At 42.9% G+C, this 26,751-nt stretch overlaps 2 protein-coding genes across 5 annotated transcripts in view; both read left to right on the top strand.

Moving 5' to 3' along the window:
- KCNH6 (potassium voltage-gated channel subfamily H member 6) overlaps positions 1 to 1,586 on the top strand; it is a 34,024-nt gene extending 32,438 nt beyond the window's left edge. For all 3 annotated transcript variants that reach the window (XM_030022944.1, XM_030022945.1, XM_030022946.1), the window contains one exon: positions 227 to 1,586. In XM_030022944.1, coding sequence (XP_029878804.1) covers positions 227 to 514 — 288 coding nt within the window. In that variant the 3' untranslated portion in view covers positions 515 to 1,586. The remainder of the gene's footprint in view (positions 1 to 226) is intronic.
- Positions 1,587 to 2,953: 1,367 nt separating this feature from the next.
- DCAF7 (DDB1 and CUL4 associated factor 7) lies at positions 2,954 to 26,751 on the top strand. Of its 2 annotated transcripts, XR_005932943.1 has the most exons (10): positions 2,954 to 3,410; positions 11,500 to 11,658; positions 12,068 to 12,179; positions 13,260 to 13,378; positions 14,000 to 14,209; positions 14,763 to 14,880; positions 15,410 to 15,639; positions 23,481 to 24,149; positions 24,543 to 24,639; positions 26,694 to 26,751. XR_005932943.1 is itself a non-coding variant. In XM_030022840.2 (7 exons), the coding sequence occupies exons 1-7, from the start codon at positions 3,273 to 3,275 to the stop codon at positions 15,580 to 15,582; spliced, it is 1,029 nt and encodes a 342-aa protein (XP_029878700.1). In that variant the 5' UTR covers positions 2,954 to 3,272; the 3' UTR covers positions 15,583 to 21,946. The 2 variants fall into 2 exon arrangements, 1 of the variants encoding a protein (XP_029878700.1); XM_030022840.2 differs by lacking the exons at positions 23,481 to 24,149; positions 24,543 to 24,639; positions 26,694 to 26,751 and having other exon boundaries at positions 15,410 to 21,946.

Here is a 26,751-nt window from a genome sequence, read left to right as displayed (position 1 = left end):
AGATGCTTCTGCCCAGTGCATCGCTGATTTTGGGGCACAGCCTGCCATCTCCAGCACTACCGGGTTGCCCCATCAGTAGGGAGGGGAGTGGATTCCTCTGCTCTGAGGCTTCCTCAGGCAAAAAATAATATTTTGGGGCTTGGGGCCTGATGGTGTGAGGAGAGAGCATGGCAGCTACTTTGTTTTGCTTTTGCCATAACCCACCTGATTCCTCCTTTCCCACCAGAGCCCGAGCTACACGGAGGTAGAAAAGTTCCACTTGAAATCCAAGGACTCCTTGTCAAGCGGGATGCACCTCGCTGTGGCATCTGACGAAACTATGACGGTCCACTCCGAGCAGGAGCACCATTCCCCACCTCTCCCGAATCCAGAGCCTCCCCACGAAAGGGCACCAAATACCCAGGGACTCTTCCGGGGCTCTCGTTTCCCTTCCCTCCCTGAGCACTTGGAGGCATCTTCCGAGCACCAGGACATTCAGAGACACCTCTCCGACCCAGTGCTTCCTGGAAGTTAGAGATGGGGGCCGCGAAGCAAGTCAAGAGGAACCTCAACTGCGAGCTCGGTCAGTTGATGTTGATTTTGACTGCAAGGGTAAGACGGAGGACAATGCCATTGGCTCAGGGGTATAATTTGTAGCTGTATTCTGCCACCATGAAAGGAAGCATAGAGTGGCTGGCTTCCAAGGTCAACGTTTTCCAGCGGTTCCCATAGAGTAGGTTTCATTTGCACATTATAGTGAACCCAGAGCAGTTCTTTCTTACAGCCACCAACAAGCTGGCTAGGCCAAACGGTACCCACTCACTGCCTCTTCCTTGCCAAGGCTTCCTCTCAAGAACGGCACGAACCAAGTGAGCCACAGTGACCGGAGGAGAGCAAATCCATGGCTCTTAACTGCGAGGCCACTTTGCTGTCAGCTCTTTGGAGCAGGGACCATTGCGTTGGTACTGGGCTTAGCCGAGCGGAGCCTGTGGGCATTACAGAAAGGGTAGTCACCAGAGGAGGAGGAGATCTCCACAGTGCAGTACTGGGGGGAGCTGCAGGTGGGAAGCCTAGGACAAGGACAGAGGACAGAAACTATCCTTGTCCTACTTGACTGCCACTGAGAAACTAAGGGCCAACAGCCCCTGCCACTGCAGCATGCTTCAGCACGAGTCCTAGGGCGCCGACTTCTCCAGCAAGGCTGATTGCGCCTTGCAAACCCCAACACGCATCCCACAACTCCCCAGATAAACCCAGCTGGTCACTGGCCTGGGCATAAAGCACAAAACTCAAAAGCACAATCCTGGAAAGCCGAAAAGCCCCAGACACCTCATCTCCAGCCCTTCCTCCCAGCTTCTCTCTTTTGATAAAGGTTTGATAGATGCTTCCTCCTCCCCAGTCCTTTCCCTGGCAGACTCCCGCAGCACCCCCGTAGGAGAAGCCCACTTAGCACTGCTGCCTTGCCGTTCGGTTAGATGCTGTGACAGTCCTAGGCCGCCTGCTCAAGTAATGTATCGAGCTCCCTTTGAGAGTAGTAAAACTGTGAGCATCTCTTTCTCTGGAGTTTTAGTGTACACTTTGCTAATAAAGATGTTTTTGGCACCTAATGTGGGTTACAGCTCTGTTTGTTGGGACCACCTGTGAATTCATCCCTGGCAGTAAAAAGCGCAGGTGCTACTCTGCAAAGATCCCTGAAAAGGCTGTGGTCAACCCCCACTTGCTTCATCCAGGGAGTATGGGGCTGACAGAGCCCATGTGCAGGTCTGACAGGTGAAGGATGGGGCTGGGGTGGGGCTTTGCTGAGCAATTCCTTCCCAATAGGATGCAGTTCAGGCTCAGTAGCAATTTGCAAAAGCTTTTCTACAAGACCAGCCTGCTGCTGTTTTCCCGTGTGTAAGAAATGACCTCGCAAACACACCTCAGGCAAAGATTACACCAAGAGTCCTCGCAACAAGTGGGACTTCAGATGAGCACAGCGATACCTAAAGCCCATCCTACATCCCTTGCTGAAGGGGACACACCTCCTGTCCAAATGGCACTGCTCCTTCAGGGGGGCTGGATCACCCATAACAAATCCCAAACAGTCCCAAGAGGCGAGGATAGACCCCTTGTCCTCAGCAGGGGGTTAAACCTGCCTCTCCCCAGCCGATCTCGCTCCGTGGGGTGACACTGGGGCTAGAACCAGCCGGCAGCCCCAGCCCAGGCCCCAGGCAGGCACAGTCTCACAAAGGGGCTATTTATAACCCGGACCAGCCCAGGTTTCAGCTGACAGTGGCCAGAACAACTCCTCCTCCTCTCTTGCCTCAGCCTAGAGAACCAGGCGGCCTTGAGGCCTTCCCAGGACGTGCACAGCACCTGGGGAAGCACCCACCCCTCCTGCCAGGGCCTGGGGCATCCACGAAGCCCTGCCGTGAGGGAGACGAGCTGCCCGCGGAGGGCCGAGCCAGGCGCGGGGCCTCAACCCGCCGATGCCCACCTGCAGCCCTTCCCCGAGTAAGGCGCCGGGCACACGCCGACGCTGCTGCGTGCTACCGAAAATAAAACCCCATAATTAAGCTGCAGTTAACGAGAGAGAAGCCCTGCCCCGACCGCCACTGGGCGGAGGCGGGACTCGAACACCAGGCACCACCGTGCGCCCGAAGTGCTCCCCCGCCCGCCTCAGGCTGACGTGACTGACACCGCTTCCAGCCAATCGATTGTCAATAAGGGCTCAAGAGCCCGCCTCGCGTCACTGCGACCCCTGGTAGCCAGTAAGATGTCGAAAATGTGCACAGCCTCCCTCCGGGGCGGGGCCAAACGCAACGGTAGGTTATCCCAGCCAGGGGGTGAGCGTCCGTTTGGAATGAAGGGCAAAGCGACCAATAGAAGACCGAAGAGGGCCCGAACGGACGGGCGAATTACCCAATAGACGCCCGAAGCTCTAAGTGACAGGCAATACAGCCAACCCGCACCCGGCGGGCGGGGCTCCCCGCGTGGCTTCCGTTCCCGTTGTGTGAGGGGCCGAATCCCAAACGGCCTCCGCGCTGCTCCTGCTGCCGCCGGGGTCTGGAGCCGGGCCTGGGGGCGCGGCGCCGTGCTGCGGCCTCCCCCGCTCCCCGCCACCTCTCCGGCCTCGCTGCGGCCCGGCCGGCCGCGCTCCTCCTCTCCCCCCGCCCGCTTCGCCATCCCGCTCCCTTCAGTCGGGCCCATCGCCCCTCTCCCAGCCCAGCCCGGGTCTCCCCCACTCCCCGCCTCGGCCAAGCCCGCTGCCTCCCCTCAGCCCCGCCGCTACCCGGGGTCCCCTCGGCCGAGCCATGTCGCTGCACGGGAAGCGGAAGGAGATCTACAAATATGAGGCGCCCTGGACCGTGTACGCCATGAACTGGAGCGTCCGGCCGGACAAGCGGTTCCGTCTGGCGCTGGGCAGCTTCGTGGAGGAGTATAACAACAAGGTGGGGAGCGGCGGCGGCCGGGCCCGGCTCTACCGGCAGCGGGCGGTGGGGCCGGGGCAGAGTGAGGGGGAGGAGGGGCCCGATCCTCTTCATCCCAGCGGTTCAAGGGGCTCCCCAGTCCCGGGCACGGCCCCCGCGGTTGGTGTGGCCGGAGGGAGTTCTCCTGCCTTGCCCTCGGCACTGGGAGCCGTGTAGAGCTTTCGGATGTTCCCCTGAAGTGCAGGGTGCTGGCCTAGGTCGGGCTGGTTTCCTTCCTGCGAGTCCTCAGCTGTTGGGAGACTGAGGGACTGGGGGTGGGAAGAGCCGTGGGGGATGCTGCTGGTTGCTCCTCAGCCAGGAAAGTCCTCTAGTTTGAGCATACCTGGCTTTTTTTTTTCAGTATGAAACAAAGTTTATGGCCAGGACTAAAGTTTGCGCATATACAGGGCATCTGAGGCTATGTTAGAAGTGTTGTGCAGTTCTCATTATACTTTCTTGCTGTGGAGGGCTTCTCTGTGATAACTTTTTTCAGAGTATATAAACCACTTTCACTGATTCCTCAGTACCTTTACTTTTTTTCTGAGAGCAAGGGTGTAATGAGGCATGAGATTGTATCTTCAGTGTTTCCTTGCCAAATATAAGCGGAGAACCTTACACTCTATTAAAAGACTACATGTTCACCACTCCAAACACTTGCGCAGTGATTTCTGAAAGACTTTAATGTGCTAGTCTGGTATAATGAATTCATATAAATAAAAGAGATATGAGGAAACAGACATAGCTATAGAGCATCTTGAAATTTGTGTGAAACTAAAGGTTTCGTAAATACAGCTTTGTGTGTTTATAGCATGTGTGCTTTTTAGCTTTGTCAAGCTGTTCAATGGAGGTTGTGGAGAATAATGTCAAAGTTGGTGTTGGAGATTGGGCTCTGTGCAAGGATGGAATGAGAGGAGGTGACAGTAAGGCAGGGGTGACATCTCTTAGAGTGGTTAAATTACTGCACTTGCAGCAGTCCCAGACATGGTACTTCTACTGAACACTTTGTAGTTCAGTCAGTATGAGTTGGCTGTGTATGAGTTGTCTCCTTACGCTGGTGAGAGCTGTTGTGGTTCTGGGAGTACTGCTGGGGAAAGGCAGTCCCCTGAGCTTGAAAACTTTTCATTTGTTTAAAGACCAACTTGAAAATGTTTTTGTAGTATGTACTCTGAGAAGCTAAAATAACGAACTTCCAAACAGTTTTTTGTTTAGGAGTGATAGAATTGGTTAATAAGGTGTCATGGTTTAACCCCAGCTGGTAACTAAACACCACACAGGTGCTCACTCACTCCTCCCCACCCAGTGGGATGGGGGAGAGAATTGGGGAAAAAAAAGAAAGGTAAAACTTGTGGGTTGAGATAAGAACAGTCTAGTAGAACAGAAAGGAAGAAACTAATAATGATAACAACAATAATAACAAAATGACAGTACTAAAAAAAGAATTGGAATATACAAAACAAGTGATGCACAATGCAATTGCTCACCACCCACTGACTGGTGCCCAGTTAGTTCCTGAGCCCCACCCCCCAGGCCAACTCCCCCCCAGTTTATATGCTGGGCATGGTGTGACATGGTATGAAATACCCCTTTGGCCAGTTTGGTGAGCTGTCCTGGCTGTGTCCCCTCCCAACTTCTTGTGCCCCTCCAGCCTTCTTGCTGGCTGGGCATGAGAAGCTGAAAAATCCTTGACTTAGTCTAAACATTACTTGGCAATAACTGAAAACATCAGAGTGTTATCAACATTCTTTTCATACTGAACCCAAAACATAACACTATACCAGCTACTAGAAAGAAAATTGACTCTACACCAGCTGAAACCAGCACATAAGGGCATATGCATTTATGTTGCCTTTACCTCCTCAAGTTCGGACCATTCCCTGGGGTTGCTCTTGATTACAGCATGATCAGGTCAGCTTTTCAGTTCAGGCTTCAAGTGTAAAGCAGTTGAGTCAACCACTCTCTTTTCTAGCTTTTACCCTCACAGTTGTTGCAGACAGAAATTGTGTAGGACTATGTAAATTACTGCTGTCTGTAAATATTCCCCAGGGCTTCTCTTGACCTCTGTGCTTCAGAAATAACTATTCTGTTGACTTCAGTCCATATAAGCACCACATGCTCAGAGATCTATGTGGTGTACAGAGCTGGAAACTAATTGTATGAGAATGAGATGCCAGTCTGGATGCTGCTGATACAGAAGTAAAGATGATATATGATTAAAAATTAAACTTGTACAATAAATGCAGCAAAACATAACCTTCACTTTGCTGAGACGTTTTGCTTGTCTCTGATATTTCAGAGAGTGATTTTTTTTTTTTTTTTTTTTTTTTGTGTGTGTGTGTGTGCATGTGGTTTTCTTGTTTGGTGTTCTTTGTAGTGCTTTCAGTGCAGCCTTCCACTGTAGGAAGATAGCTAACAGAGAGCTGTCTTGGGTAATTGCAAGTGGTGTTATTGCTTAGAGCATTGATGTTGTCTTCTTTACTTTGGGGACTAGAACAAGCTTCGGAGTGGTGTTTCATCTGCACTGTCTTTATGGTGTCTGACTTTCACAGCTTCGCTGAATCTTTTAGAGGATACGGAAACATTCAGGAAACAACTTCATGCTCTAGATTGGGAACTCTTGGACAGATACTGTACAGGTGCACACTAGTTGTAAACTTCAGCTCCAGCACCTGCCCATGTAAATGGTATAACTAAAGGAACAAAGGGAAAGAATTGAAGTTGCCCTGTTTAAGTAGTCTGTAACATTGTACTGCAAAGAGTCTGGAGCAGTTGGTTTTACAGCCTGATTTCTGGGGTAAGCAGAAATTTAAGATTTTTACAGGGCATGTGTGAAAGCTTTGTCCTCCTGCATAATTTGCCCTTCACAGTTGACTTGTTTTATATTGCCAGCTTCTGACATCAAAATACACTGATAGGTACAGTTGGCACTAATTAAAAGAATAATGAAAACTCATTTTCATGTCAACTTTCTCTTTGCACTCATAATCTTTAGAGGTTTTTGACAAGCTCCAAACAACAGATCTGTTCCTGATGTTGCAATGGTTTGTTCCAAATAACTGGCTTTCTTCCTTACCCTTAATAAACTAAAAAAAATAGTCTGGAATAGCAATTCTAGCTTGCTTAAAATCTAATCAAATAAGCGCATATACCTTTTCCTTATTACTCTTCTGGTTTAGGGTTTCTTTTAAAAAGGTGCTTTTAAAAAGACTTAGTGCACCAAGTGTTTGCTGCAGCAGAAGAGCTCACTGAGGGAATTACAGTGAAAGAAAGAGGAGAGATTCTTGTCTGGTTTGTCTCTGTGATTTTTCTGTTTCTGTAGTAATTATCCAAGCTTGAAGTACTTATGGGTTACATGTATGAAATAGCTGTTTACACCTCTGTTTCATGGGGAACTCAAATCTATTGACTGCCAAACCCTAATTTACTGCTATTCCCAATTCCCAAACTCTTCTAACCTCTGTCAACCCCCACACTAACAGGCTGTATAGCATACCAGAAAGCCAGTTGCCGAGAACTGTTCGAACCCCAAAGGAGTTTTGTTTCAGCTTGTACACCTTTGCTGATCAAATCACTGGTACAAGAAGAGAGATGAGTTGCTCCAGTTGGAAGAACTAAAATTATTTAAGGTAGTGTTTCCTGAACTTCTTGGATTAGGAAACTACTGTCAGCCTTTATAATATCTTATAAAGATATCTTATAAATATCTTATAGTATCTTATCCACTGGCCTAATGGGAGGGAACAGAGGTGTTCGTAAATCTCACTGTTAATGCTGTTCCGCAGGCTCCTGACTATGGCTTCATGAATCAGGAGCAATCTGTGGAAAATGTCAGGAAAGGCTGATTTTGGGATCTATCTGCAAGACAAAACTGGAGTCCAGTTTAGAAAACCGTAGAGGGTGGTGCTGTACACTGCTCACTCTCACCTCTGGAGCAGACTGACAGGTTATGCCCATGTGCTTTCCCAGGTTGCCACCTTCTCCGGAACAGTGCCTCGAATCAGAGAGCGTTCAGGGTGCTTGTTTTACCAAAGGGTCCTTTTTTCTGTAAGGTTTAGAGTTGCAAAGTAAAATTGATTGCATGTTTGTATTGGTTTTGTGTGGCAAGGTTTTGGTAGCGGGGGGGGTTACAGGGGTGGCTTCTGTAAGAAGCTGCTGGAAGCTTCCCCTGTGTTCGAGAGAAAGCCAATACCGGCTCTAAGACGGACCCGCCGCCGGCCAAGGCCGAGCCAATCAGTGATAGTGGTAACGCCTCTGTGATAACATTTTTAAGAAGGAAAAAGTTGGGACAGGCAGTGTTACGGCAGCCGGAGAGAGGAGTGAGAACATGTAAGAGAAACAACCCTGCGGACACCAAGGTCAGTGAAGAAGGAGGGGGAGGAGATGCTCCAGGCGCCGGAGCAGAGATTCCCCTGCAGCCCATGGTGAAGACCATGGTGAGGCAGGCTGTCCCCCTGCAGTCCATGGAGGTCCACGGTGGAGCAGATCTCCACCTGCAGCCCATGGAGGACCCCACGCCAGAGCAGCTGGGTTCCTGAAGGAGGCTGTGACCCCGTGGGAACCCTGTGCTGGAGCAGGCTCCTGGCAGGACCTGCAGATCTGTGGAGAGAGGAGCCCACGGAGCAGGTTTTCTGGCAGGACTTGTGACCCCGTGGGGGACCCACGCTGGAGCAGTGTGCTCCTGAAGGACTGCACACCGTGGAAAGGACCCATGCTGGAGCAGTTCGTGAAGAACTGCAGCCCGTGGGAAGGGCCCACGTTGGAGAATTTCGTGGAGGACTGTCTCCCGTGGGTGGGACCCCACGCTGGAGCAGGGGAAGAGTGTGATGAGTCCTCCCCCTGAGGAGGACGAAGCGGCAGAAAACAACGTGTGATGAACTGACCGTAAACCCCATCCCCGTCCCCCTGTGCCACTGGGGGGATTGGTAGAGAAGCCAGGAGTGAAGTTGTGCCCGGGAAGAAGGGAGGGGTGGAGGGAAGGTTTTCTGAGATTTGGTTTTATTTCTCATTACCCTACTCTGGTTGATTTGTAATAAAGTGAGTTAATTTTCCCCAAGTTGAGTCTGTTTTGCCCGTGACGGTAAGTGGTGAGTGATCTCTCTCCTGTCCTTATCTCGACCCACAAGCTCTTTGTTATATTTTCTCTCCCCTGTCCAGTTGAGGAGGGGGAGTGATAGAACGGCTTTGGTGGGCACCTGGCAACCAGCCAGGGTCAACCCATCACAATGTTGAAGATTAATTGGTGCAGTGAGATCTTTCTGAGTGTACATGACCCTAAAATAATTGTGAAATGTTGTTCTTAGTAGTTACTAATTAGATTAAAGGGATATAGTGTTGGTTTTTAAAAAAAAAAAAAAAAAAAAAGTACTGTGAACTTAGTTCACTATTCCTCAAACCATGCAAGAAAAAGAAGTAAGCTGTTACCAAATTCTGCATTGTTTAATTCTGTGTCTGATTCTTTTGGATCATGTTGAAGAGAGATGCAATTTTTTTAGAAATTAAGGAATGCTGATTAAAGGCACTTCTTTACTCAGATGCACTGTTGCAGTTAAGCTTTATGTTGACAAAGGCTTGGATTATGATAGGAAAATCCACATACAATTTTAGCATATCTTGATGTATTGGAGAAACAAATAATTATTTAGCACTCCTACCTACTGTCATAGCATAATTGCAAAACTGATGGAGATCGAACACACTGGTCCTTATTTTCCCACTGGAATGAGTTACAGGTAGATGAATAATGGTTCAAATTGCATCCAGACTGACAGTTACTTTCCTGTTAGCATCACCTCAAGCATTACTTGGGCTGGACTTCAGGCAGTCCTTCATGCAGTAGCTGGCGGCAGCAGATCTTGCCTCATGTGCAGGAGGGAGAGACAGGGCTCTAATATAATCAGCATCCTGAAAATAATTCCATTGTTCCATCTCCTCTTGTTCAGCCTGGACAAGAGGATGAATAGAGGGATTCTGTAATCACTGTATGTGATCAAGTCTGAAGAGAAGAGTCATACTTTTGAATATGCTGAGCTAGGAAAGAATAGAGCTTCTCGAGCAATATTTTCTGCTTCTGCTCCTTTCTCTGGGCAGACCGATGCCTCCTGCTCAGAGTTACCACAGGCTGCTGCCAGATCTGACAATCAGTGTCAGACACCTGATCTTCAGCAGTTGCCAGGAGCTGTAGTGTTGCTAATGCAATTTTTGTTCTCTAACCTGGCCTGCACCTAAAAATGTCAGAGATCACGAAGATACTGGGTTGCTACACAGTCATTCCTTTTTCTTCAGATCCAAGGAGCGGTTAAACATGAATATGTGGTGCAGGAATATATAAATTCACACCAGTGAAAGTGGGTCCTCCTCTGTTTGAGATTTGCTTCTGGTTATGAGTATGTTGATTGCTTTGTGTAGGCTTAATACACTCATATTGAGCTGAAAACAGTATAAGCAAAGGAGAAGAAATGATTAGAGGTCATTTGTCTTCTGATCCTGACCTTGCCACAAGATTTTCTATCACCAAGGACAATTTGCTTCCTTTGTGAAATCCGCTTAGTATTTCTGATCCCTAAAGGAGTTAGAAAGCTATTTGTCAATCACTTCAGAAGACTTGGAGATTCTTGACTGATTCATACTAGAGTGCAAAGTATAATGAGTAGCTGTAATAGAGTGCAAGGCAGACAAATACACAGTTTTTAGAAGCGTACTTGAATATGTCTTTTAGGGTTTGTTATGGGATGAAAAGGATGGATCTTCTCATTGTGGCAGGGGGCAAGGTGTGCATTTGTTAAGAGCATCTCTAAATGGGCTGATAAGTGCTAATGATGTAGTTTAAGATCCACTGAACCATTTGTTGGTTTCTGTTACGTGGAAAAAAAATATGGTAGATTTCTGATCCTAGTTTAAATGTGTAGTTTATTAATCAAATTGCTTATCCCAGAATAGGATTTTTCCAGATAAACATCTTAGAAAAAGTCAATTAAGCCACTGTTTCCAGGAGGAAGCTGCTGTGTGGAAAGTTCTAGGAAGTTCCTACCGTGACCAGCTTACAAACTAATTGTTGTCAGTTGTCCCCTTAATGTTTGTGTTTGAACAGCATTTAACACAGTGGGGCTTTCATCCTGTTTAGGTCTTGTAGTCATTGCTGGGTTAAACGTATCCTCCCAGCACCATATTGTTCTCTGAACACTTTCTGACATGTCAATATTTTTCTAATAACATAATGTCTGGGACTTCAAGTATTACTTCAGGTGTTGTCATGACCAAGCTATGTGGAGATAGTTTCTTGTTTGCTCTGTCTGGCATCACTCTCACAATTGGGCAAGTTAGCGCTTCCCACTGTCACATTACCGTGCAAAAAAACTAATTTGGAATTCAGTTACCTAGAGTTTTTCAGCAGACCTGCTTTCTTGGTTCTTTTCACACAAAACATTTGAATAATTATGTAAATATTTTAGCTTCCCAATTCTTTTTTTTTTTTTTTTTTTAAGTTTCAATTCTACTTTCTGACTCTGTGATGTGATTAATCTGTATCTTAATTTTTGCAGTTGTGACAGAACATTTTAGGTAATGTGATGCTGAAAATAGCTTGATAGCTAGCTGACATGATCTGTCACAATCTGCAGGGTTATGGCCAAGAATTCCATGATATGGATTTTAATTGTGGGTGGTTGTCATGCAAACTACAGCTTGTCCTGCTCTCTGAAGACGACATTGTCAACATCAGTTCAGTTAAAGATGAGTTGGAATAATGTTTGGGCAGTTTAAGTCTGTGATTTAAACTAGGCTTTGCAATGTGGAAAAGAGAAGGGTGGTCTTTAATCCTTTAGGATTGGATTTCGATTCATTTGAGATCATCTCTTCAAAGTAAAGCATGTTGGTGATTATGTATACTTCACTTTGCTTACATGTCCCAGCTAGGAAACAAAGCTTTAATGATTTCTCATTCTGTTGACATGATGGTCCTTTTATATTGTCCTTGGGTTTACAGAAGGTGTCCTTCTGAAACACACCCAGTCTTAATGCTGTAATTACAAATTAGTATTTTGATAAAATGCTTTCTTTTAAAAATGGCTTCTTACAGGTGCAGCTTGTTGGTTTGGATGAAGAGAGCTCAGAATTCATTTGCAGGAATACCTTTGATCACCCCTACCCTACCACAAAGCTTATGTGGATCCCAGACACCAAGGGAGTATATCCAGACCTGTTGGCAACCAGTGGTGACTATCTGCGAGTGTGGAGAGTGAGTAAATCCTCCCTAGAAAAAGATGAACCATGATATTAATTATGTTGCATATTGATCTCATTTTCCCTCTAGACCAGATTTTTTGAAGAGAGTTGTTTTCCTTTCAGGGTGTCTTGCCCTTGCTACAGCGTGGAGGTTAAGACATAAAATCAAGTCAGAGCACTTAATTGCACTTAACTGCAATAATGGGACTTAATTGTGAAGGCTATAGGAGAAGCAGAATTATCATGGTAGTTACTGTTTAAATCACCTTATTGAAGATAGAGATGGTGACTGTTTTCTAGAGCTTTAGGATGTAAAGCTGAGAGGAAAGAAACCCGGGATTAACACCTTATGTTTTGGAAGTGCAAGTGGAACAAGTCATGTGATGTTGCTATTCAAATCAGATGTTTCACTTTTTCTAAAGGTGGGTGAAACAGAGACCCGTCTGGAGTGTTTGCTGAACAATAACAAGAACTCTGATTTCTGTGCTCCACTGACATCATTTGACTGGAATGAAGTGGATCCTTACCTTCTAGGTGAGACTGACAAAATGCTGCATTTTCAGCATGGAAAAGACATGCTTTTGAATTTAGTCTGGTGAAGTCCAGGCTGTGACTGACTGCTGTGTCGTTGCACGTCCACTGGTTAATTTGGTAACTAACTAGTGGACAAACTTCTACATCTTAGAAACTGCCATTGTCTTAAGTTAAACATAAAAAAATTTAAAAAAAAAAAAAAAGCAGGTCGTGGAGACTTTTTTGCATTGAAAGGTGACCTGGCCAGTACAGAATGGGTCACTTAAGTCTAGGGATGTTCCCTGTTTGCAGGTAGGGAGTCTCAGTCTTCAGGGCTGGTGAGCTGTTGTTGTAGTGCTAAGTAATGATGTACGTGAACTCCTGTGGCTTATTTCAGTGTGTTCTGGAGTGGATAGAAAACTATGTACCAAGCTTTGTCTTTTGTGAAGCCATTTCAGCAGCAGGAGTAAAGCCAGGAGCCCTTAATTCAGTTGGAGGAGGGGGCTGAATGCTTAAGGTTTAATTATAGCCTATGGGACAAACTGTGAATCCAAGATGACTGATCCAGCAGAGGTTTGTTTCCCAGAAGAGTACAGCCATTTATGTCAGGGGGATTTGCCCAGAGATTAACAGTGATAATATGTCTTAGTAATTATTTACTACATGATTTATTTTTTGTGTGTTGCATCTCTCATCTCTTAAGAGCTTTACTGCTAGCCCCACCTTCAGTCCACAGAAACAATCAATTAATAATAATACGCTATCGCAACACTATGATTGAATTTTGGTTTTGACATGCGTGTGAGACTTAAAAGATAGGAAAGCTCATCTCAGAGTTGCATCAGGCTTCTGAATAGATTGAAGTAGACATGAGCTATTTACACTTTATTCCTGTGTGGAAGACTATTTCTGCAGCTAAAAGGTTTGGGTCATTTAAATGCATGGTAGACTGTTAGCTGTTTGACATTCTTGATTTTAATTGTATGCTGTTCTTGCAGCTATTTTGATCTGTAGATGTTGGAGGATATTACGTGAATCCAGTAAGTGATTAAATAATTTGTGAGAATATTAATTTTGCTAACAGAAGTGTGTTTGTTTCAGGTACCTCTAGTATTGACACAACCTGCACTATTTGGGGTCTGGAGACAGGACAGGTTCTTGGAAGAGTAAATCTGGTCTCTGGCCATGTGAAGACCCAGCTTATTGCGCATGACAAAGAGGTGATGGCTTTTTTTGATTGTTTACATTGCATGTTTTTTAAGCAGTAGAAAAGGAACAGAACGTTTCTGCTTTCCCCCTTTTTCTTGAAAAATCTAATGATCCAAAAAGATAACTTAGCCAATAGTGTAGTTTTAGTTTGGTACTCAAAACTATATATCTTAATCTTGGATATCAAAACTGCTCTGTTTACTCATCATACAATCTCGACTTGAGACTATGCTTGTTTTACTAGATTATGCTCCGGAATATTTTAGAAAAATGAGCTAAAATGTCAAACTGAAATTGAAATCAACTGTATATCAAAGGCAATAAACAACCTGAAGATTCTTTCATTTTAACATAATATTACTCTTCAGCAATTAATATAAAAAATCTGAGTCTGGGAAATGGATATATTTAGTTTCAGTGAATGACCCTATAATGACATAACCCTTTAAGTTTCGTTCCCTCCTTTTGGCAAGTGTAATAACTAAAAACTTGCTAGGAACATGAAGTATTTAACAGAAATATGTCACAACTGGATCTGCTATCCCTATGTAAAATCCATTTTACTGCAAATTAGGAGGCAGCGTGCTCTCTAGAACTAAGGTTGTGTTTTTCTGTCTCCTGTTTCTGAGCAGGTGTATGACATAGCATTTAGCCGTGCAGGTGGTGGGAGAGATATGTTCGCTTCAGTTGGTGCAGATGGCTCAGTGAGGATGTTCGATCTCCGTCATCTGGAACACAGCACCATAATTTATGAGGACCCACAGCACCATCCACTGCTGCGTCTCTGCTGGAATAAGCAGGATCCCAACTATCTTGCTACAATGGCCATGGATGGCATGGAGGTAAGGCAGCAGCTCATCTTCTGTAGGTGCTAGTGGTTGTGATTTTTTGGGGATGTGGCTTGGTACTAATTAGCAGTCAGTTCTTTAAAGTAAGGGGGCAGTGTCAGTATCTGAACTGGAGTATGATTAAGGACCAATTGTTAGGGCACTAACTTCAGTAGGAGTTAAAGAAGAAACTTTGGCATTATAAACTTGAAGATCTCTATGGCTCATATGTATTTCAGCTGGTTTATAAGAAGGGTCTGTGAGCCAGTTGGGCAATACTTTTCACAAAATCTTAACTGCCAGTGTTTTAATCACCTTATTCTTTCTCAGTTCAGTATACAAGACAGCGTATCTTAGTTTGCCACTTCGGCCAGTTCAGAGAAGTGTAATTTGTTTGCCCTCGTTGCATAACTCACAAGCTCTCCCTGTGGGGTCTGACTCCTTTTGGGAAACACTAACCAGCTAGAAGCTATTCTTTGAGAACAGTGTTTGCTTGCCAAAATATTTGGTTTCCTGAAGAAACAAAAAAATGCAAGTTATTAATTTAGTTGTTTTTTTGTTTCTGAAGGTTGTGATTCTAGATGTCAGAGTTCCCTGCACGCCTGTTGCTAGGTTAAACAACCACAGAGCATGTGTAAATGGAATTGCTTGGGCACCTCATTCTTCCTGCCACATTTGTACAGCAGGTAAGTGTGATCCATCCCTATCCAGCTGCATCGGTGAATCAGAGTCTTTCACTGAATTTCCAAAATCCTCTCTTGCCAAAAGCTTATGTGGATCTCTGCCTGCCTTTTGCTAAAGAATACCTGCAGTTTAGAAGCCCTTTATTAATAGACTTTCCTAAAATTTTTATGGAAATGGACACCTACTGGAGCTTACTGCGTGGAAGTAGCGAGCCCAGTGCCCAAACTGTGCATCTGCTTTGGCTAAGCTCTATTATTTTAATGCTCCTTATTTTTTTGCAATCTACTGTTTAAATGTTTTCAATTTAAATCTGCTAATCATTTGGTTTTCAACTCTGTCCTGGATAATGTATAAAGATTCAAGCTTATTTTTTTGTAGCATAGTTGTATCATTGCATCCCTGGCTTGAATACCCATGAGGACTGCAACACCCATATCCTATATAGCTTCTAGGACCATACACCTGTTAGTAGTCATGTTCAGACATCTCATTATACTTTGATTCTACTTCGATTTTCTCTTCCATTTGCAGCGGATGACCATCAGGCTCTCATCTGGGATATCCAGCAAATGCCTCGTGCCATTGAGGACCCTATCTTGGCCTATACAGCAGAAGGAGAAATCAACAATGTACAGTGGGCATCAACTCAGCCAGACTGGATAGCTATCTGCTACAACAACTGCCTGGAGATTTTGAGAGTGTAACATTACTGCTTCATGCCACGTTGAGGCAGGGCTGTATAATTTCCCCTCCCCTCTAAAGTAAGAACAACACAAGTCAAGTGGCCAGTATCTGTTGTTGCTTTGCATCTACTGTTACAAGAAACTGTTACAAGAATCAATGGCAGGTGTCTCCTGTCTCTCCAAGACTCTAAAATGCAGAGACGTGCTGAGCCTCTTGGACCTTCTGGGTTCTGGTTTTCTTTTTTTTTTTTTTTTTTTTCTCAGTTAAAGTTCTGTATATTTGTTTGTTGACTGTATTAATAAGCTTGCAGGCTTTTAAGTTGCTGCATATGTCCACGTGTTTGTCAGCCAGCTGAGGCAGCACATCAACTAGTTTAAAAGATGCAGGTGCAAAACAAGGTGGGGGAAAAAGACATTGATGTTAACAGCCACCTTGGCAGGAATCTTTATCATTCCTGTTGTTGCTGCCTCTAAACTGTTTAAACATTTGTATGTTTTTTATATATTGGGCTAACTTTCTATTGAGTAAGGTTTTTCTCCCTAATTCTTACTTTTGATATGTGATCCACTTCCATATGCCCAAAGCAGGATCTATTCGTTGATACAAATCACAATAACACTGCAGGCTCCCTGGCAGTAAAGGCCTGCCAATTAACTGTTGCCTTGGCTCTCTATACCTGGTTACCTGGGCAGAATTTTCTGGTGCTGTGAAGTACAAGTACTTGTTGCACAATTTCTTTACACTTTTCTGATGCTAGAGGCAGTTGTTACTGTGGTAGGCCTTATTTTTAAATTATAACTGAATTTGTGTGTATCCTGCAGTTGTGTTAGCTAACAGAATGGTAATAGGTTTCAGAAAGAAGATACGTGCATGACTTAAGCTCCCAGGAGGTAAACAACTCCTGAAAAAATGTGATTTGTAATGGACTTGGGATTGACACTTCCAATCAAATGATTTCCCCTCGGAAGACTTGCTATCTAAACCAAAATAAAATGGTTTCACACTTTGTAGCTTGCTTGATTGGCAAATAATATGAGCAAGATTTTTTTGTGGTTAGCCTGTACGTTGGAGCTTCTTTGCGTTTGGCCTGTGTTCCTGGGAGTTCTTGAAAGGAGTGCAAAGCAATCTTTTTTCCGACATGTATTTGCTTTGTACTGTCAGGTCTTGTTGAATGAGCGAGATGAGTTGGAAAGGCTGGTCTGCTATCCAAATGAAAGCTGTTTCTCTGAAAGAAATGATTCCCTAATGTAATGCACAATGATGGGTTTAAAAGGAAAGAAACTGTGCCATAGAGGCTAAGGTTTGGCACTTGTCATCCTCGTATCTATTGGGGATGTGCCCAAGGGCTTCTGTTTCTGTTTTGAATAGTGGATCACTCTACAGTAATACTTTTCAATCAAAGCTGAGTGGATTAGGCAAGATAAAAATCTTTGTTGATAACATAGCTACTCGGATGAATGCTCTGCAGTACTCTCCCAATGAAGACATGACAACCATAGCTGGTCTGTAAGGGTATACCAGCTGAGTTTTGATGTAAGTGTCAGAAACTATCAAAATTGTCTTTCCACCTAATGAGTATTCACCTGCAACTGGAGGCAGCATTATAAATAGTAGGACACTGGAAAAGTTGAATCTTGTCAGTTTATACAGGAAAGGCAAGTTGGGAAAAGCAATTGCTGTGAAACAGTGAAGCTGACGCTGAAAGCGCTGTCAAATACAGAACAGAATTTGAAAAGTTTTGTCATTCTGGACATACAGAAATACTCTTCTACAGGCTGCTTCTCAGCATGGAGCTCAGAAAAGCACTGCCTTGTGAATTTGATAGGAATTCATTAGGGAGAGCTGTATTCCATCACCCCTTTTAATATTGGAGAACCAACAGACTCTTAACACAGTTCAAGCTCATGTTTTGTCAATGATGTTCTGTGTTCAGTTGTGGGATATTTGACAGAAAGCTTGACTTGACTTGAAGGTCTGGTTTTCTTATTAGCAGCAGTGCTGAGAGTAGTGTGTTCCACAGGCAGATTTGATCTAGATTTCAGAACAGCATTAGCCAAACAATTAGGTTATCACTTTTTACAATAGCACTTCATCTTAAACTGGAAAATACTTATGCAGACTGAAGTGAAAATTAGGATTTTCTTAGCAGAAGCATATAATGGCATTCACAGCTTTAGATACTCATGTAAAATATGTATACAGGCTTGCCATGTACTGTTTAATTACAAACGGTAGGCATAATATGCTGTGTTACTAAGAGGGAACTACCTGTAATATTAGTACTTTTTGTAGTCCCCTTTATGCTTCAAAGTCTCATGCTCATATAGATGACATGAGTAAAAGATGAAATGTGTCTGTTGCTTAACTTAAAAATGCAACTGTAGAATTGTGCTTTAAAAAAAAGGCATAAGATAATTTAGTTGAGAGTGAAGTCACTAGAAGACTCCATAGGCTATGCTAAATGGCAAATGCAATTTATTCCTGGAGGAATACGATCTGTTACACTAAGATGATGAGAAGAGAGCATGTATAAAGGGGCTAATAGTCTGAATAGCCAGGTAGCTTTTGCTACTCTTGGAAAATAATCCTGTTGTGACTCTGAAGAGGATCCAGTGTCAGTCCTTCCATCCATAAAAGTGCTTGAAGTTCATTTGTGGAATTGGGTGCTCATTCCAAGCTCGTCAAAGGCAAGTGAAGGAATCTTGTAGGCTCCGGTGGATTCTAAATAAAGCCTATATCCTGTTTGTTTAGTCAGTTGGGGTACCTTCTGGGTCTACAACATACTGCTTTGGGCATAATCCATTGCCATTCTTCATGTAAAATTACATTTGAAATCACTAGAGGCTGTTTTGGAACAGGGAAATGCTACTTAAAATAGCTTCTTTTCAAAGAAGTTGCTTTAAAGGTTAATGACTGAAAAGACAAGAAAATCCTCATGGGTGAGATGTTCTGTAGTGCAAATGGCACTTCCATATAGAGAAGGAAGTGAGAGACTTTGATGCCCTTTTGCCAGCACCTGCTGACACAGTGGCAGAGAGCTAACAAGTCTACTTGCTGGTTCAAGTTTATTTGCAAGATAAAATAAAACCCTGAGACTTGTCACTGTAGCTTGTGAATCAGAAGATACAGTTTATCATATTTCACCTGCTTAACATTCAATTATGTTGGGTGTAAAGCCCCCATAAGCATTATTTTTTCCCAAAGTTTATGAAAATAAATACTTTGATATTTGACTTCAATAATTTTGTGCTTACTGCACAAGCAGAGGATGCAGAGCAACTGCTTTCAGATGTCTCATATCCCTTGAGTATAAAGTAACATTAAGGGAAAAGCGAGCATCAGTGAGGTTAGCAAAGCAGAAAAGCACATGCTATTGTTGGTACAGGCAAGACTGATTCTGGGACAAAAATATTTTTCTCTGACTTGAGTAGTTCTGTATCACTTCTCCAGTCGATTAATTCAAGATACTAAGCTATTGTTTAGTTGTTACGTTCTGTTTAAAACAAGCTTTCCATAGATTCCTACTATTATGTGGACAGCCTGTTGCTAGTATATTGGCTCTCAACCAGGAGATCTTGATGGTGTAAAACTCATTAGTGAGGTGAAAATGTACAGAAAACAAGTTGGATGTCGGATTATCATGTAGTATGCCAACTCTGTTAATTGTCTAAATGAAATGGGCTATGGTAGGTTGCATCTATGGGAATTGTACTTCTGCATGCAGGGATTTAAAAGGCAAGGATTTGAGTGCTTTGACAATCTATTTAGAAAGAAAACAGTGGTTTCAAAGAGTGATACGAAAGGAGACTGATAATACAGGTTGTTCCTTATGGAACCTTGAAATGTACTTAACGGGGGAGGCATTGCCTCTCATAAGTCAAAGTTAATGATCCTTTCAAAACTTAGCTGTAATTACTCTCCTGAATGTTCTGGATAATAGTAAAAAGATCTATTTTTGCCTGGTGTTGCAATGAGAAAGCTGCATCAGTCTCAACTGTAGATCACTGCCTGCCAGAGACTAGGTGAGGGGAGGAGTCCGATATATTGGAATGCGCAGATGCTCTTGTGCTTGTTTTAAATGTAAATGAAGAAAGCTGAGTGTGTCTGTTTTGTTCTCTTGCAGATGGCACTTTAACAAGTATATTTTTGGTAAGATTAGGAGGATAGTCATCTTTTCCTCAGGCCTTTTATGGTAGGCGTTTGTCTATGTTTTGTATAAAATGTTAAATACAACAGTCACTGAAATCCTAAACTGGTTGTCAGTATCTAGTGGACCTTCATCTGTTTCTACTGAACATGAAAAATGTGAGCACTTGATAATACTGTTAATGTTAAACTGACGCTTTGTATTCTGAGACTGACACAATCTTGCAAGGCCAACCCAAGTAATGTAGTGTTGCTTGTCACCCAGAGAGTCCCCCTTTGCTTAGGAACTTGGTGTTTGGGAATCTTCTTTTCCACCGTCTGAACATGATAGCAGTAGTGGCAGGTTGGTTGTGTAAAGACGTAGCTGGATTCTTTGGATAACTTATTTTTGTGATGGAAAAAATGCAGCTGCTGTCTGTAAATTCATACAGCCTTAATTCTTGAACTTGTCAATTCCATATGTTAGTGGTGTTTTAACTCTTCCAGGACATACTGGAAAGGATGAATGGCAGCAAGGGGAAGCTCTTGGATCAATAGATTGCACAGTTACAGTTCCATCAAAGTACTGAAGGGTTTAGTCTTCCCACTGCTGGTTAGCAAAATGGTCCTACCACCTCAAATCCAGAGTGTGTTATCCTGTCAGTTAACACAAATTCTCTGATACGTATTTCCTGCTTTCTACTGTCAGACCAATATTCCAGAGCAGGCCTGTATTTATTGTAGAGTGGGCATTAAAATGAGGTGTCCAAAATCAGTTCTGGAATGGGCAAGGTACTGTCAACTATGTCCCTGTTTCTCTTGATCTTTGCAGAGAATCCAGGGAATTAATTGTATGTGGCACTTAAAGAGCACTTTCTCATGCTTACTTAGAGATGCAGCTGTATTTCCCCCTGCTTACCCGAGAAGAGTCAGAAATGTCTCATTCTCAAGGATATTGAGAGGAGTACAGCATGCCACGACTCCTTTTTTTTTTTTTTTTTTTTTTTTAGGAAGAGATCTCCAGAACTTCCGATCAGCACCTTTCACCAGCACTAAAAATCAGTTATTAAAAATGCAACTAAATACCGGTCACTGAATGCTCATCTAGTGATTCATGGCAGACTCCAGAGGCAAAGGCAGTTGTGAGACTTGCTTGCTGCTGCCTGATGTCAGATAACTTTGTCTGCCAAGTATCTCAGTGGCCTGTTGTGCAGCCTCTAATACTCAGCACCAAGCTAGAATTTCCATAATCATAGAAATAAAATAAAAATTATCTGTATGGCTTCCATCAAGTTTATTTCTTTTCAGAAAATCCAACAAAATTAAGAAATAAGCTATTTCCTGAAAAAATACTGTGGCCATGAGTAGCTGTAAGCCCGTGTTCCAGCTCTCATCCCTTGGAGTTTGCTTTCCTGTTTGCGAGACGTGCAACTCGAGTCTCCTCTGTTAGAGATGAGGATTGGTCTGTCGAATCTGAACAAAGACAGAAATGCAAGAACCAGTGAATGAAAGAGTCCTAGTACAGCTGAGAAGCGATGTGTTGCTTTTTTTTTTTGACAACCTGGTAAATATGAAATCTGCTATTTAAAAGGAACCTTTTTTTTTAAACTTGGGTTGCTAGCAGTGTAAAATGTAATTTAAATCTGTTGCGCCGAAGCATTTTTGTTACCAGTAGTCAAGTAGGAGATGTTTACTTTTATGTGTGTTTTCCCTTCTACTCTTCCCATTCACAGTCCCGTTGTGGTAATTTCCTGAAGGTGTAATCTTTGTAGCATGATTGTACAAACATCCATATGAGATTCCTGACTTCTTGTTCTCACTAAAATATGTTAAAGCAATAGTAGTTTTACTTCTGTCCTTCTTTTCTCCACCTTCCATATTGAGATTTGCAACTTCGCTACTATACTGTCCTAGAGGAATCCTAGTATCCTGCTATTCAACAGACATATGTTGTTGACATGGATAACTGCAGTGTCCCTATATTCCTTTATTTTTATGGAGAAAATACAAAAGGTTTTGTTACAATGGATTTTAACACCTAGTCATGGAACCATATTGTTGAAACTCTGTAAATTTTAAGGCAATTTTCTGAAATCGCTTGAAAGTGGAATGTTGCATCCTTTTATGCTATTTCCTGCTTCCTATGTAGTTTTATTCAGATTTTTTAACCTTCTTTCTAAGTTTCAGCCTCCTGTGTATTAGGTACAGTATTTTCTGCCTTTCATACTTTGTAATAAAAATGGAACATTTGTAGATTGACTGCAGTTCACTGTGTGGTGAGTTAAAAACTGGTACATGTGGGGGTGAGCAGGGAACTACTTCAAACAGGCTTCATGTATCCTGCGTGAAGTTTATTGCTGTAAAAGGGAGGGTGATTGCTTTACTTTGTCTCTGCAAAACTGGAGAAGTGTATTCGCGTCTCATCCTACCGATACCCAAACAAACTAGATAATTCTAGCAAGTCTAAGTTGCAAGTTACTCCGAATAATTATTTTGTTAGGAACCCAGTCACAACAGAACTTGGTTAATATTTGAAGTACGCCTGCATTTACTGTCTTAAAACAAACCTACTGCGTGGTCCCTGTATACTAGTGGTGTTAGTGCTTGTTTTCCAACATCTTTGCATAGTGCTTGTTCCCTGCACAACAAATGGTAATTATCTGCCTGCATGTCTTTGGTTTTTAAGATGAGGGGGAGAGGTTTTTGGTTTTTTTTCTTTTTAGTTCAAATAATTGGCCTCTAAGGCTTTTTGAATACAGGCAAATTGAAGACAAAGCAATTAGGCACTTAGCTTCTAAGTCTCTCCTGTGTATGTGTGACCTCTGTTAAAGGGAGTTTTCTTTACAGGCTCAGTCATTGGTGTCATTGTTGCTGGAACTAGGACCTAGAGGAGAGTAGGGTGGCAGAACTTAGAAATTTGTTTTTTACCTTAGACCTTGGTGAGCAAGACTGATGACTTCAGTATTTAGATCAACTAAACTGTTGTCTGACAACATTGCATTCCTCTCTAATTCTTTGTGTACTGGCTTTGAAATAAAAGCTTATTAAGCTTCATGACCACAGTGGAAAGAGTTGCCTGTAAAGATCCTAGTGTTTTTAAGCTATATATGGACTTTGTTCTAGTAATCCATATTTGGAAAAGATGCTTTCCTTTTAAGAATTGTTTGTCTCTTACCCTAGAAATGTATTTACATCCTCCTAGATTTTTTTCCTTGGATCTGTGCTTTGGAATTCTCCAAAGAAACTTTCTCAACTTCCACTCTGGTCGAAGAAAGCAAATTCTACAAATTGGAGCTGCTAGTGCAAAAAGTCAGGAACTGGTAGATGATATGAGAAACGGACTGCCTGTCAGTGTGGCAAAACATGTGCCATAAAGTCCTGTAGAGCAATATGGGTAGAAAAAGAGACAAGGAGAGGTTCTCTGCCTTTTTCTAAGTATTAAGGAACAGCTGACATCTGGCAGGGCTGACTTGCTTGCTCTGCGACCTTGGGAGAGTTACTTCTTCTCTCATACCAGTTGTAAGTGAAAAGCACATAATTAATCACTGATCAGTAAGTGGCTTGAAAATACTTGAAAGAAATCCTGCACTGTAACAGAAGATACTACCCATAGGTGTAGAGAAAAAGTGATGTTTCCGATCATTTGAAGCCCTGACACTGTAACAAGCATTTAATCTTGTGCTTTTTCATTAGTACTGCTCTATAAACAGTCCAGACTGCCAGCTCAGAAGGAAGTAATGATCTAAAAGCATATAATATTTTTAACATCCTTCCTCCTCTTTTTTCTCTTTAGTTTTGCCCACTCCACAAGCAGAATGGCTCCGATTTTTTTAACGAGACAGCTTCAGAGCCCCCTCTACTGGAGTGCTGTCAGCACTGGGACAGGCACAGCCCTCCTGTAGAATAGGACACAGCAGAATAGGACAGGTATGCAGCTGCTCTTCAGGGGCTGGGAATAGGTTGCTCCAGGCGTACTTTTAAGGATTTTCACGTGGCTGATGTATTCTGCTGGAGGTGAGGTAAGGTTTGCCCAATATATATTCTGCCACGCTCTCCTGAAGTTGGATAATGATGTTAGTTTTCCATTAACTTTGTTTTCAAAGCTGAGAACACAACAAGAAAGCATTAGCAGAATCAGAACTGCCTGGAATCAGTGAGATTGCTCTTCTTTCAGATCTGCAGAAAAGAGTGCAGAACACTTTCATGCATCCTTTGAAGATTTACAGGGTTTCTCCTCCTCCGCCCCTTCAATTTTTATTTCTTCTCAGTGGTTCTGTTCAGTGTCTCTGGCTGTGCAGCCTGAAATGTAGAATAAGGAAGTTTTGGCATGGGACAAGGCTCAGCCTGGAGACTGCTCAGCTCCCCAGGAAGGATGTGTCTACCTAAACAAGAAGGGAAACAGGAAGAAAAGAAGAAATAGTACATCTGATAGCAAGGAGAAAAGGCTCTTTGAGTCAGACAGGTATGCTTCAGAACATGGAAATACTACCAAAATAGAAAATAAGATGATGGCATAGTGATGAAGAGACTGGGAAAAGATGCCAGGAGTTAAATCCCAAAGGTCTGCTCCAGACTTCCTGTGTAACTTTTAACAAGTCAGTGGCTCTCTGTGCAATGCCCTTTAATCCCTAAAATAGGGATTACATTTCCTTTTCTTACTGCATGCTGCGTGACAGCATTAAACAATTAAGTCTCTATAAAGTTCCTTTAAAACAAATGGGCTAACTATAAACATAGTAGCTCCTGAAGAATCTCAGTGAATATCTTTACTGATGATTTTACATTAAATGACCTCAAACAATCTGAATAGCTTTAAGTTGAAGAATTAAGTATGTTTTGTTGTTGCTGTTTGCAGGAATGAAGCTTCTCTTCTGGAAAGCCATAGCTTTGAAAGGATGTGGGCAATCTGGGTGGAAAACCACAGAATATCAGTTTGTACCATAGCGTTATTGGTAAAATAAATAATGTGATTCTTATGCACAAAACTAGTGTAGCATTAAGTAAAGGTGAAAAAGGAATTACTTGTTTTTTCTCAAGTTATACAAAAGGGGTGCTGATTTTGATAGAAACTTTGACTCCAGTTCAGGAAGGGTGTACCAGCTTGCTGGGGGGGGGGGGGGGGGGGGGGGGGAGGCAAGGGAGGTCTACAGTGGTCAAAAAAAAGGCCTAATGGCACTTTCATATAGATAGTGTTGTGATAATGTCTGTAAAATGAGAATAGAACCACAAATTGGCACATAAAAATTGCTGGTTTAGACATTAGGCTTGATAGGTGGGTGAAGTGATGAACTGTTAAGGACAAATCATTCTGTTTTCAATTTGACAGAGGGGGGGAAAAAAGCTTCAGTGAAATCCAGACATCCTGGGCAGTTGGAGATGGAAAGAACGAGTTTTACCAGGGTGGCTGCCTCCTACCATCTGCTGGGAACTCCTGGCTCACTGTCACAAGCTGTGACTAGTTTGTCTAACATCTTTTGGGCTTAAGTAAACCAAGTTTCTACATGAAGGACATGCATTTAGGTCTCATTTAACAGGACTTCTGTTAACTGAGAATTTTATGTGCAAACATGTAAGAACTGGAAGACAGACAAAAATACCAAATGGTAAGGTGGCAGTGGAGTGTTTTGACATCAGGGCTGGTGCAGTGGGGAATTAATACAGAATTTCTCCAGTTCTGGTCCCAAGAGTAATCTCACTAAAGCCTTTTATAATGACCTTGGCACAAAAAGCGAGGATGATAATTAAATTTGGTGATGAACAAAAGTGGGAGGCTTCAATAATATGAGGGAACTAGAGAATCAATGACTTTGAAGAGTGAGAAATAGAGATGAGATGAAATGTAGCAGCAGAAACTGCAAGGCTGTTAATTTACAGACGAGAAATTTGTGAAGGATGCTATGAGGTTTTTTACTTCTTGGAAATTAGTGAGGAAAGGAAGCTGGGGTTTAGTATTTGATAAAGGATGGTGGTGAGCCACCATGAAGCTGTGAAAAAGCATGTAGAAAAGTTGGTCCAAGAGCAATAATGATGCTGTCAAACAAGAGAAGAATTCAAATTGGAACAGGGGCAAAAAAGACTACCAGGAAGATACCACAAATACAAAGCTTGTATTATGAAGAGTGAGAGGCTTACTTGTCTATTAAAATGAAGCCTGAAAGGAGATATGATTATCTTCTTGATGTATTTAGAGAGGAAAATACCAGGGAAGAGGAAAGGATTATTTAAGTAAAAGGATAATCTTGACATGAAAACAAATGGCTGTAAGCTGGGCACAAAAATGGGGTAGAATAAACAGGAAAGCTAGAAACACTTTTCTAGCATCAGAGCGGTAAAACAGGAGGGACTAAAAAAAGGGAAGTCTAAACTAACAGCATCAGTCTGGTTTTAAGATGGGAGCTTCAAAGTGGAATCTGTGGAAGTCATCTAGTCCAACCTTCTGCTGAAAGCAAGCCAGCTTCAAAGTTAGGTTATTGGCTTTGTCCACGGCTTCTTGCTCTAGAGAAGCCGGATCTGTTGATCTAAGCATTCCTTTACAGATTTGCGTGTCTACCTAGTCTGATACAGTGAGATCTTTTTATTATCCCGTCTAGAGAGTTAAAAAAAAAAAGATAATTAATGATATCACAGATATTATTGTCATGCTTTGGCTAAATCTTAAATTCCTCCCGGCGTGTGGGATTTAGATTCCTGCACTTGCCCACCCTTTTGAGAAATTTCCCTCTCCAATCCAGTTTTCTTCTTTGTGTGGCTTATCCAGTTGATATAACCTCTTTGACATTGCTGCTGTGTTGCCTGCAAGCAAAACCACTTAAAAAACAATACACTTGCTGCTAGATGTTTGCCAGATTGAAAAGCAGCTGCTAAAACATCTGCTCGAGGTGTGTTTCCCAGCAGCAGGGTGGCCATTGCCGTGCCAGGGAAGAAGGGCTGTACTTCTTAAAAAAAAAACAAAACCCCTCTGCTGTCCCTTTTGTGGAAAAGAGACTATAAAAATATCATCCCACAGGTGGACTGGAAGCAGAAGTTTGGAAAGAGCAGCTGAAGCCTGGATGTCACTTTAAAAG

This window comes from Aquila chrysaetos, chromosome 8, assembly GCF_900496995.4.
Source record: "Aquila chrysaetos chrysaetos chromosome 8, bAquChr1.4, whole genome shotgun sequence".
Classification (NCBI taxonomy): domain Eukaryota; kingdom Metazoa; phylum Chordata; class Aves; order Accipitriformes; family Accipitridae; genus Aquila; species Aquila chrysaetos.
Note: the sequence above shows the minus strand (reverse complement) of the source record. Positions and strands in the feature narration are given on the sequence as shown.